At 39.2% G+C, this 13,018-nt stretch overlaps 1 protein-coding gene across 1 annotated transcript in view; it reads left to right on the top strand.

The window, feature by feature from the left end:
* Positions 1-5,727, top strand: part of LHFPL3 (LHFPL tetraspan subfamily member 3) — a 534,211-nt gene extending 528,484 nt beyond the window's left edge. Inside the window, exon 3 of the mRNA XM_032643957.1 lies at positions 3,391-5,727. Coding sequence (XP_032499848.1) covers positions 3,391-3,419 — 29 coding nt within the window. The 3' untranslated portion in view covers positions 3,420-5,727. The remainder of the gene's footprint in view (positions 1-3,390) is intronic.
* Positions 5,728-13,018: the final 7,291 nt, after the last annotated feature.

Here is a 13,018-nt window from a genome sequence, read left to right on the forward strand (position 1 = left end):
AAGCAGATCACAGGAGACCTTTCAAAGCCGGCAAACACATAGAAAATTCAACGACACCACAGCATTTAGACAGCCTGGACAATGTGGCCGTTATAAATGCTGCTCTCATGAACAGCGATTCAAATGACAGCTTCGTAAAGGGTTTGCAAAGAGCCCTTTGGAAATGGAACATAGGCGACTCGGAGCCCGTGACGTGTTACAAGGACAAACCCGGCTGAACAAAGATCCACAGCAGCATTGAATGACTTATCTATTCAGCCCTGCTCTGTACAAACCTGAGAGAAGATGACAGCTTTTAAATCGCCTCCCCTGAGCTTTGCAACATCCATGGTGCGTGGGAAATGTTAGCAAAAGTTTTGAAAAAAGCAGAATGTTTTACAAAGCGAAGATCACAGTGTAACCATGCTAATGCTACCACCAAATTCTGCAGACGGCCCTGGTGTCTCAGAATTATTAGGCAGAAGGAGTGACAGTAACATCTGGAGAGGGAAACTCTGCCCTTTATCCTATTCCACCTGCTGGCTTCACACGTCTGTTTGAAAGGCTAGCCCCTGCCAAGCTTTCAGGTGGAAAATTCTTTGTGCGGGCCATTTAAGTGATTGCTGTAGAATTCTAATTGCACTCCTTTGGCAAAGTGTTCTCCTGGTATTGTATAAGGAGTGTTGGTGTTCTGATCAACCCTGGAACACAGGTGCTGGCTCTTTTAGCCTAGCACAGGCTGCAGAATTCTCGCATGCCCCAGGGTTCCTGTTGCATGGTGGCGTCACGCACTAGGGAGCTGTGTCTGAGTAACCCCAGTCCAGCCAGCTTTCCCAGGAGGCCTCCTGACAGTGCAGCCTGTGCTCACAGCAGGACTGGGACTAGGGTGAGGCAAATGAGGAGCCTGGCATGCAAAATTTAAGGAGGCCCTCGCCCTGCATTTGCACGACCCTGAGAGTGAGCGCCTCCTTAAATCTCGTACCCGAGGAGCCCCACTTGCCTTCCCTAGTCCAGGCCTGGCTTGCAGGCTTCACTCTCTCTTTTCCCATTCACTCCTCACCTCCCCACCCAAGGTTAGTACTGGGGGTGGGGAGTATAGTCCCAATGTGGACAGTGGTCAACAAAGAAGAGAACTTTAAGAAGGAAGGGCTGAGTAATCGACGGTGAGATTACAGCGAGGGATCCAGTGAGGCATTTGGCTACACGGAGGCTACCCGTGACCCAAGACCAAAGCAGATCCAGGAAGGGTTGGTGATGAATGACTTGTCCTTGTCTGCCCCTCCGCCATGGGCCCAGATGGTGGACTGTAAACCGGAAACCCTGTGAGACTGGCCACAGAGGTTCCCTTCCTACAAGAAGGCTCAGGATCTTCCCAGGGAGGTACCTACCCTGTAGGAAGCTCCCTTCTCCCCAGGCTTGTGTGTCAGAACTAAAGCCCTGATCTAAAGCCCTTCCACCCCTGTTTGCTCTCTTCCCAGCCCAGTGGGATGTTATAAAGCCAAATCAGGCAGCTTAGAGCTGCGGAAAGAGAAAGCGGGAGTCTCCGTTTCCGAGATGCTAACAAATGGTTCACACCACGTCAGGCTTTTCTATCGTGAAGTCAGGGGTATATTCATTTGCAAACCTAAGACAATGGGGACTCCCTCTCGCCTCCCTCTTGCCCTACATCACACACGTATAGTCCTGAGAAGTACACTTCCCGGGACTACCTTCTCTTCCACACACACGGCCACTTTTCATCACCCATTTCCCTGTTCTCCTTCCTACACTTACAACCCCACTCCTCCTCCCCTCCCCCACTAGCACCTTTCACAAATCTTACTCGAAAACCCAGGCGTGCAGCTTTGTGGATTTTAAATAGAAAATTATGCAGAGTGAGTGAATTATGCTGGAGTAGTGGAATCATGGACCCACAAGCCCAACTTTGGGTACCATCAAGCAAGAGCCCCTCCATGACACAGCAACAGAGACCACACCAAGTTCAGAAGTGCCTGTAGCGCTATGTAAAATCCATGAATGGCTTGCTTGTGTTGCTTATCTGAAGAAATCACCCTGCCTGCATGATTCAAGCTCAAAGAATCATTACAGACTAGTCATCATTATGACATGATCATATTTCAATTATCCCCTGTGTAGTCTGGGTACGTTAAAGCAACTTCTCTCACTGAGAGAAGTTCGTTAAAAATCATAAAGTGCATTAAAATTTTTTAAAGCATGTTGGAAAACAACAAGGGGCTAAATTCTAGAAACAACGACAGAATCTTTCAGAGGTTTCCCTAGCACTTATTCAAAAAGCATAATCTTATCTTGAGATGTGAAACGAGGACTAAAACTGAGTAATGGGCCAATTGTTTCATTATAATATGTGTTTCTAAGTGCTCTGTGATGTAAAACCCAACAGGCTTTTTTTCTTTCAGCCCCAATCTGGCCAACTAGGTGCACTGATCCATCTTCACAATATATAACGTGCCCTTAAGCCCTGGTCAACAGTGCCAAAGTCTATAAAAATCATAAAAAGAATGGAGTCGATCATACTGTTTGTGGTCTCTATCAATATAGGCACAGTCCCTAATATGTTGGAGAAAAGAAAAAGCAGCCATCCCCTGAGCATTTGTCCTAAAGAAAGAATTTAAGAGAACAAATAGTTTTATATGCAAAGATATTCATTATTGATAATAATAACAAAAGAAACAGAAACCAACCTACATATCTGACATTTGTGAAATCATTGAGAATGTAATATTGAGCGTGGACTGGAGAGGAATGAGAACGGAATGGAATATTACACAGTCATGAGAAACCGATGCTGATGATGCAGAGTGGAAACGCAGGAAATACGTTTTTAATATAATGTTAAAAATGTCATCTATACTGTGATTCCTACTGTACCAAATAAGTGCACATTTTAGGTAAGAAATAGAAAGAGACATGGGAAGAAAACCGTTCGTGTCTCAAGGTGATTGGATCATGGATGATTCATCTTTATAATCATTCCTTTTGTAGCTGTTAATAATGTTGATTGGATAAGAAAGTAAAACTTGGAAGGAAAAGGAAAATCCTCAAGGAGACATTTTCTATGCCAGGCAGAAAAATCAGTGATGCTTGGGATCATTTTGCATTCTTCCTTGCTCTTTCAAAGCAGCCTGTAATCTTCACCCACACATAGGGAATATGCATGTCTGGGTTATTAAGGGATCCCCTCACCAGGAAGACTGTGCTGTTTGTTTAATGGACCAGAAACCGCAAACTTTTCAAGTCTTTTTTGATAACAAATCTAAAGTGCATTTGAACCATTTGTTGGTGTGGTTTTTCCGTGACAAATATGCACAAAAATCTTGAGGACAGAAAATGATGCATTTCTTCTTTCTCTCTTTTGTCTTTCTCTTCCCCACCCCGTACCCCCTTCTGCAGTTCTGCTAAGCCAATATTCTCTAGAATGAGCACAAAACAAATCAAATAACAGCTAAACAAATTGAATAACAGCTTTTGTACATCAACATCGAGAAGGAAGACGCTTGGGAGAGATCAGAGTACCAAGATGAATATGGGCGAGAGTGAAGCGTCCACTGTCAAAGCACCTTCTAAATCTAGATCGGCAGAGATGGGAGTGATTTTCTGGAAGGAGATGTGATCACGGATTAAACACCAGCTCATTGGAAACTATCATTGAATAAGAGCAGATAATATTCATGAGAAATCACATTCAGGAAATATTTTAAGGAAAAGGAATATAAATGTGCTAGAATTAACATGTAAAATATATATGTACCGAAGTTTGTAAACTGTCCTTTTTTAATCAAACAGAAAACAGAAAGCTTTAATCTTTAAAGATTATTTTAAAAAAGGCAGTCCATCCTAAATTATTCCTATTTCAATAGCCAAGAAGCTGATCAAGCATCAGTTATGGAGGAAGCATCTTGGAAAATGCCTGTGAATGTTTTCATAGGAGCCATGACCTTTGGTTCCCATGTCTGCCGTTCATTTATGTCACTGTGTAATTAGTTAAAACCACTCGGTTAAGAGATGTAACGCTTCAAACTTTTTACCAATTCTGTGTTCAGTTTAATCTGTGTGTACGTGTTATTACTGAGAAAGTGTTTCTGACATATACTATTACTCCATCAAGCTGTATATTACAGGAAGTACATCTTTACATCATGGTTTCCCGAGCAACATAGATTTCCCTCTCTTTCAGGAAACAGCATCAAGGAACTCTGAAAAATATAGAAAGCTCATTTTCACCTTGGATGCTCACATATAATGTATAGGCTGCTATCAAATAAACACTTTTTCTATTTCTCCCTAATATATGCATAGGAATTTAATATACTTTATAAATAGCATCTAAAATGCCTTCTTTTTTTTCTATTTCTTTGCCATACATAACATCAGAAATCCATATCCGTTCTTTCCCTTACTGACAGGCACTCATTTTTATCTTAAAAAAACACCATTCCATTAAACCCATTTCTAAATGATAGTGAGTGGTACTAACAAAATAAATAATAATTTAATAGCCTTAGAAATAAATGAATATAAACTTATACAGAAGAAACTTGATAGGAAACTTGATAGGAGTAAGTTGCTTTTTGTTTACTAATGTTGGTTTCAAGAAAACTCAATTTTTTTTTTAGTTGGTTGGCATTTAGAAGTAGTGACAAATGATCAGTTGTCTTCAGCAATGTTTTGCTCCCAGGCTTCCCCCACCACCACCCTCACCGCATATCCTGCCAATATGCAACAACAGAAAAATATTTAATATTGAAGTAGCCAATTGCTTGAGAATGAAAACAAGCTAAAATGTATGTGTGGGGTAATCAGTGTAAGCCAAACCATGTGCTATACCTGAGCAGAAAACATGAACATGTAGAATGCCTTCATTTTTAGAATCGAAATTAAGATCCAATTAGCATATATCACTGGAAGAGCAGACAGAGCATAATACAAGAAGAATCAAGCAAGATACAGATCATGGTTGTTTTCTCTTACCCTGTCTCTATTAGGACCACACTCCTAGTTTTGCCAAATGTTTCTGGTACTACATCTTTTCACCATAAATGAGATTATGTTTCAAACGGCTAAAAAGTATATTACAGATACAGTCAAATATGTGAAACTCAACTCACAAAGATATGGATTTTCTAAAGAACCAAATTAGGGGAATACTTATTACCTCTAAAGTATTAGCCGTTCTGGGAGTTATTTGTTGCTTTAAATATTAACTCTCCCACTGCATTCAAAACACCCCGCTTACTAAATTCAATTACACACAACTTTTCAAGAATTCATTTTTGATTTAAAGGGAGGAACCTCTCTATTTTATCTATAATGAAAATAGAAGGTATTGGCTTTCTCTAATCAATGTAAATTACAGATTCCACTGGGAGTCCTACAACACTAATAGTGGTGTTTATGAAAATGAAAAAGTGCTTCCTACCCACATGCAAATGTTTTTAAGAAATTTTTTCCATACAACCTAAGTGTAATTTAGCATACCATAGTGCTCTGAAGTTGAGTCATTGACAATGTACCATTTGTACATAGGTAATACACATGTAAATCACTAAATGTTAAGTATACGAAGTATGTTTTTATCTTTTTTAAAAAAAGTGACTCCCTTTCTCATTCTGTTCTGTTGTATTGCGTCCAAAAGTTGTGTGTAATTTTTTTAAGGTCCAGGATATAAAGAAATTTGTTGGAATATCTGAATTTCTGTAAAAAATAAAAATAAGATTTTGTTATTTAAAAGATTGTTTGGTGGTGTGGCACACATTTGGTACATTCGGCATCTGTCTTTGTCCAGTGATCCAGTGACAGGTGATGATTTGACTGAAATAACTGTCTTCGGAAAAATCTCCTTCCTGTCAGATTGCATAATATTTGTCAACAGCAGACACATATTGGATGTGCAGGACCCTCACCATGTGGAAAGCACGATTAACATCTTCAAGGCCTCTTCTCGCCAAGTATAGATACACCTCAAGCTAAATCTTTATAGACTCAGTGGAATGAAAGTGATAAATGAATAGCCAGACTGTTAAGTAAAACCTGACATGAAATACTCTGAAACATCCAATTAATTGCTCCATCTCGACTTTTGCATATTGAAAACAGCCACCTGTTCCTCAGACATGAGCAGCCCTTTCACAGTAGTTCATATTGAGTATGTGTTGTCTGGGTAGGTCCCAATGCCAGATCCTTCATTTACTGTGTGACCCTAAACAGCTCTAACCTCACCTATTAAATGAATACAAACAGTAATGCCTGGGCCCCATAGTGTTGTTGTGAGGCTATAAATGAAGGTATAGTGCTGTGCTGGTACGTGACTTGTAGGAGATATTCAAAGAATTTTAATTCCTTCCCTCCTACTATAGGCAAGACATTGAAGAAGAAAAGAAACTTGAAACACAGCCTCTGCTCTCAAAATGTCGAAGATAATTAGAGTAACATTTATGGGTAAGGACTGAAAACTCAATACCTTCCGGAGCCAGGGAGATAAGTAAATTACCAGAGCAAAGCAAGCTGGGGTGGGGAGATAATAGGAAGTAGTGGGCACTGTGGAGCACTGGAGAGCCTACGTCTTGTCTAAAGAGATGATGTTGCCAATACTCAGCTCTAGTCATTCACCAAATATGCACTGAGTCGCTGCTGTGTGTCAGGAACTGTTCTGAACCCTGGGAGGATAGTGGTAAACCAGACAAACAAGGTCCCTGCTCTTGTAGGTCTCATGTTCTAGTAGGAAAAGATAATAATCGGGAAAATGTCAGTTAATGATAATAGGTACCCTAGAGGGAATTAAAGCATGGTGACGAGATGCAGAAGTTGGGAGGTGAATCAAGGAAGACTGCTCTGAAAAGGTGGCATTTAAAGTGAGACCTGAATGATAAGAACAAGCCAGCCAGGGGGAGCCACTAGTGTAATGGCTCTAAGGCAGGAGTAAGGTCACTACTCATGAGGAACAGCAAGGTGGCAGGGAAGGGGATGTGAGCTGTGCCAGGAACCAGCTTCCGGTTTGGTAGGCCAGAATGGATGGTACATTTTTTAAGTGTTAGAGAAAGCCATAGAGGGTCTTAATAGGAGAGAGATGGAGACCATCTTACATTTTTAAAAGATTACTCTTGGCTTCTGCTTCTAGCAGTATGACCTAGGTACTCTAAAAAGCCTTCCTCACACTATTCTACCAGGTCTTGGATAAATTACAATGAGCTTATTTTAATTTTTAAAAATTTTTTATTTTGTATTGGAGTATAGTTGATTTACAATGTTGTGTTTCGGGTGTACAGCAAAGTGATTTAGTTACACATATTCACATATCTATTCTTTTTCAGATTCTTTTCCCGTATAGCTTATTGCAGAGTATTGAGTAGAGTTCCCTGTGCTATATAGTAGGTGCTTGTTGATTATTTTATATATAGTAGGGTATGTATGTTAATCCCAACCTCCTAGTTTATCCCTCCCCCCACTTTCCCCTTTGGTAACCATAAGTTTGTTTTCTAAGTCTGTGAGTCTGTTTCTGTTTTGTAAACAAGTTCATTTGTATCATTTTTTTTTAGATTCCACATATAAGTGATATCATATGACATTTGCCTTTCTCTGTGTGATTTACTTCACTTAGTACAGTAATCTCTAGGTCTAACCATGTTGCCACAAATGGCATTATTTCATTTTTTTATGGCTGAGTAATATTCCATTGTATATATGTACCACATCTTCTTTATCCATTCATCTGTCAGTGGACATTTAGGTTGCTTCCATGCCTTGGCTATTGTAAATAGTGCTGCAATGAACATTGGGGTGTATGTATCTTTTTGAATTATTGTCTTCTCCAGATATATGCCCAGCAGTGCAATTGCTGGATCAAGTGGTAGCTCTATTTTTAGTTTTCTTTTTTTTTTTTTGCGGTATGTGGGCCTCCCACTGTTGTGGCCTCTCCCATTGTGGAGCACAGGCTCCAGACGTGCAGGCTCAGCGGCCATGGCTCACAGTAGCAGCCGCTCCACGGCATGTGGGATCTTCCCGCACCGGGGCATGAACCTGTGTCCCCTGCATCAGCAGGCGGACTCTCAACCACTGCGCCACAAGGGAAGCCCCTATTTTTAGTTTTTTAACGAACCTCCATACTCTTCTCCATAGTGGCTGTACCAGTTTACATTCCCACCAACAGTGCAAGAGGGTTCCCTTTTCTCCACACCCTCTCCAGCATTTATTGCTTGTAGACTTCTTGATGATGGCCATTCTGACCGGTGTGAGGTGATACCTCATTGTAGTTTTGATTTGTATTTCGCTAACAATTAGCAATGTTGAGCATCTTTTCATGTGCCTGTTGGCCACCTGTATGTCTTCTTTGGAGAAATGTCTATTTAGTCCTTCCACCCATTTTTTGATCGGGTTGTTTGCTGTTTTGATATTGAGCTGCATGAGCTATTTGTATGTTTGGGAGATTAATCCCTGTGGGTTGCTTCATTTGCAAGTATTTTCTCCCATTCCATAGGTTGTCTTTCTGTTTTGTTTATGGTTTCCTTTGTTGTGCAAAAACTTTTAATTTTAATTACGTCCCATTTGTTTATTTTTGTTACAATGAGCTTATTTTTAATAGACAGCTTGGCTTGCAAGGAAGTAAGAGAAATCCCAAAGTCATAAAAAAGAAAAAGAGTAAAAAGTAGCATGCACTGTAAGCAAATGCAAAATCCATATATCAGAGTAGGGAATGGGAGGAGGCTAAGCCTTGGGCCACTGCAAGTAGATGGGCTAAATTTGAGAATCTCACCCTAGACCAGGACACTTGAAGATGGCCATAACCTTAGACAGGGGTGGCCTAGGAAGAATATTCATGCTAGCAAACCAAAGAAGCTTATCAAGAAGTCTGTCTCCACACTGATTCTAGATAGGGTGAAAAAGAAAAAGAGGAATAGTCACCCTCTGAAATTTTTAACCCATGAAACTGGCCCCCTCTAGTCTGGAATTCAATCTTACACTCTCCTTATGATCAAAGAAACTCCAAACCAAGAAATCAAAGAACTTGCTAGAGCACTGGTAGCTGGCAGATCTCAGGCACACAGATCTCACCAATTATGTTCAACAAAGTAAGTGCTCACAATATTAAAATTACTAAACACACAAACCATGAGACAGAATCATCAGAAATAATTAACAGATTTATTGCCCCAGAGATTTTAGATATTGGAATTACTATATAGAGAATATATATAATCATGTTTTATATGTAAAAGAAATAAAGGTGATTTCTAAAAAATAAAAAAATGTAAAGAATCCATTAGATACAACCAGATAGATTTGAAGCAAAATGCTTAGAATTGAAAAATATGATCCCTGAAATTTAAAATAGGATTTGTAAATTAAATATAAATTAGGTGTAATTGAAGAGGAAAGTTGTGAACTAGAAGACAAATCTAAAGAAGTTTCCCAGAATGAAATACAGAAAGCCAAGGGGTTGGAAAATAAAAAGAGGCTAAGCATCAGGGAAGATATATGTGTCTAATCAGAGTTCCACTAGGAGAAATAAAATAATGGAAAGACAATATGTGAATAGAAATTGTTTGAAAATTTGCCATAAATGATGAAAGATATGAATCCACACATATAGGAAGTATGATAGATATCAAGCAAGTTAAATGAAAAGTAAATTCAAGCATGACAGTAAAAGTGTAGTCCAAAGTTAGAGGAACTACCATAAAAGTAACCAAAGAGAAATGTATACCACCTACAAAAGAACAATTTCTAGACTGAAAATAAATACCAGAGACATTAGCATAATATATTCGAAGTGCTGAAGTAAAATAATTGTCAGTCTGAAACTGTGTTTCAGCAAAACTCATTTTTCTAATTAACAGTTTTTTAAAAAATTATAGTTGATGTACAATATTATATGGCAAAACTCTTTTTAAGACCAAAAATGGAATACAATCATTTTCAGATAAATGAAACCTAAGGGGATTTACTAGCAATAGACCAAAACAGATAAAATTTCTGAAAATGAGTCAAGAAGTATGGTTTGAGAGACTTCCCTGGTGGTGCAGTGGTTAAGAATCTGCCTGCCAATGCAGGGGACATGGGTTCGAGCCCTGGTATGGGAAGATCCCATATTCCGCGGAGCAACTAAGCCTGTGCTCTACAACTGTTGAGCCTGCGCTCTAGAGCCTGCGAGCCACAACAACTGAGCCCGTGAGCCACAACTACTGAAGCCCGCATTCCTAGAGCCTGTGCTCCACAACAAGAGAAGCCACTGCAATGAGCAGCCTGCGCACTGCAATGAAGAGTAGCCCCCGCTCGCCGCAACTAGAGAAAGCCTGCGTGCAGCAACAAAGACCCAATGTAGCCAAAAATAAATAAATAAAAGTAATTAATTAATTAATTTTTAAAAGAAGAAGTAAGGTTTGAGATTCAAGAAGGAATAGAGGGCTTCCCTGGTGGCGCAGTGGTTGAGAGTCTGCCTGCTGATGCAGGGGACACGGGTTTGTGCCCTGGTCCAGGAGGATCCCACGTGCCACGGATCGGCTGGGCCCATGAGCCATGGCCGCTGAGCCTGTGCGTCCGGAGCCTGTGCTCCACAACGGGAGAGGCCACAACAGTGAGAGGCCCACGTACCAAAAAAAAAAAAAAAAAAGGAATAGAGGGCAAAGACTTTGGGACGTGTGAATAAATCTAAACAAACATTGTACAAATTAATAATAAAACATTAATTTGTGGAATTAAAAAAAGAACTAAAATACTGGGTAACAATAACATGTAAATTAGGATGAGATAATCAGAGTTTAAGAAATGTGTATTAATTGGGAAGAGAGTTGAGATATAGATGAATAATAGCTCACAACTGATTGTTTATAGTGTACTAGACATATGTAATAACTCACTTAACCCTCGTAACAACCTTCTGAGTTACATACTATAGTTATCCTCAGTTTACAGATAAAAGTGGCACAGAGTTTAAATAATTTACCCAAGGTCACACAGCTAGAAAGCAAAGAGCTGGGTTCAATCTCAGGTAATATAACTCTAAAATGGATACACTATATAGTATTCTCTGTGCTGTTTTTAGAAAGTTAAAAAAATAAGTGATAAAAATTTAAGTAGACAGTATAAGATATAGTTTCAAAACAATGAGGGGAAGTGGAATAAGAAAGAAAAAAACACTAAATAAGTACAAAAGAAGGCCCTCCCCAAAAAACAAAAAAGTAGAAAAAGCAGAACAAATAAAATGCACAATGTAAGATAGAAAAAAATAAAACCAAATTAGATAACATAATAAACAGAAGTAGATTAAAATTAGTTAAAAGAGAGATTTTGAGATTCGATTTTTAAAAACCCATAAATATGCTGTTTACAAGAGACATATAAAACATAAGGACAGGGCTTCCCTGGTGGCGCAGTGGTTGAGAGTCCGCCTGCCGATGCAGGCGACATGGGTTCGTGCCCCGGTCCGGGAAGATCCCACATGCCGCGGAGCGGCTAGGCCTGTGAGCCATGGCCGCTGAGCCTGCGTGTCCGGAGCCTGTGCTCCTCAACGGGAGTGGCCACAACAGTGAGAGGCCCGCGTACCGCAAAAAAAAAAAAAAAAAAAAAAAAAAAAACATAAGGACACAGAAAAATTAAAAATAAAACGTTCCTTATGTGCTACACCTCAATTTTTTTTAATGTTAATATTCCACAAAGAAAATAACTATCAAACTTTCAATTAACAGATTATTTAAATCTAGTACACAATTATCCAGAGAACAGAAAGAAGCAATGGTCCTACAGCTCATTCTGAGGACAGTTTGAAAAAGGAAAACTACAGGCCCCTCTGTATCCTAACAGGAACAGCATTCTAAAATGTATCTATTTAGGGCTTCCCTGGTGGCGCAGTGGTTGAGAGTCTGCCTGCCGATGCAGGGTGCATGGGTTCGTGCCCCGGTCCGGGAGGATCCCACATGCCGTGCAGCAGCTGGGCCTGTGAGCCATGGCCGCTGAGCCTGCACGTCCGGAGCCTGTGCTCCACGACGGGAGAGGCCACAGCAGTAAGAGGCCCGCGTACTGCAAAAAAATAAATAAATAAATAAACAAAATATATCTATTTAAATCACCACATTAAGAGGCTAAAAGATAAAAACCATATGATTGCCTGATAAATGCAAAAAAAAATCATTTGATAAAACTTAAAACCTGATGGTAATAAGAATTTTTACAAAAGTAGGAATGAGGACAATTTTCCTTTACCTAAGAAACAATTTCTATCAAACAATATACTTTTACTTGGAATTATGACAGGTAAAAAGTAGTCCCTTAAAATAAAGAACAAGACAGATAAGCCCACCATCAGTACCTTTGTTGATACTACATAATCTTCGCCAGCAGAGTAAAACAAGAAATAGAAGTAAAAGGGATAAGAATATGAAAGGAAAACTAAACTATCATCATTTTATGATTATAATTACTCTCATAAAAGATACAGGTAAAAATTATTAGAATCTATAAGAAATTAATTAAATGACTAGATTTAAGATCAAAATATAAACATCACATTTCTAAAAAAGAAAACTGGGGAAGTAAAAGGGAAAAACTCAAGCATTTTTTTCTGCCTTTTCTGTATAAACTGTTCCATGGATAACGAACTAGTAGGCAAAGGGAAGCATCTCATACAATTATTCAAAGTAATACATGAAAGCAAAATGGTAGAAATAGAATATCATCTTTTTGCAACCGACAATGAATTAATGAGTCTAAATATTGAGTATCAATGGCTGCTAATATTTTTTTAAAAGAGTGAAAACCAGACTTCCTGAAAAAAACATAAATGGATAAAACCCGAGCCTGATGAAGCATCTGGATCAAGCTGCCAATTTCTAAGAAATCCAGAGGACACAGGAACATGATGGACTATAACATGAGTGTGCAACCAGCAAAATCCACACTGTAGAACTCTGTGTCAAACAGACTGAGTTTGCAACAGATGAAGTGTAGGGAAAAGCAAAGGATGGAGGGAGAATCCATAGATTAAAAGAGACTTAAAAGACATAACAAGGTGTTTTTTTTAAAAAAAAAA

The sequence above is a fragment of the Phocoena sinus genome, chromosome 9 (assembly GCF_008692025.1).
Source record: "Phocoena sinus isolate mPhoSin1 chromosome 9, mPhoSin1.pri, whole genome shotgun sequence".
NCBI lineage: Eukaryota > Metazoa > Chordata > Mammalia > Artiodactyla > Phocoenidae > Phocoena > Phocoena sinus.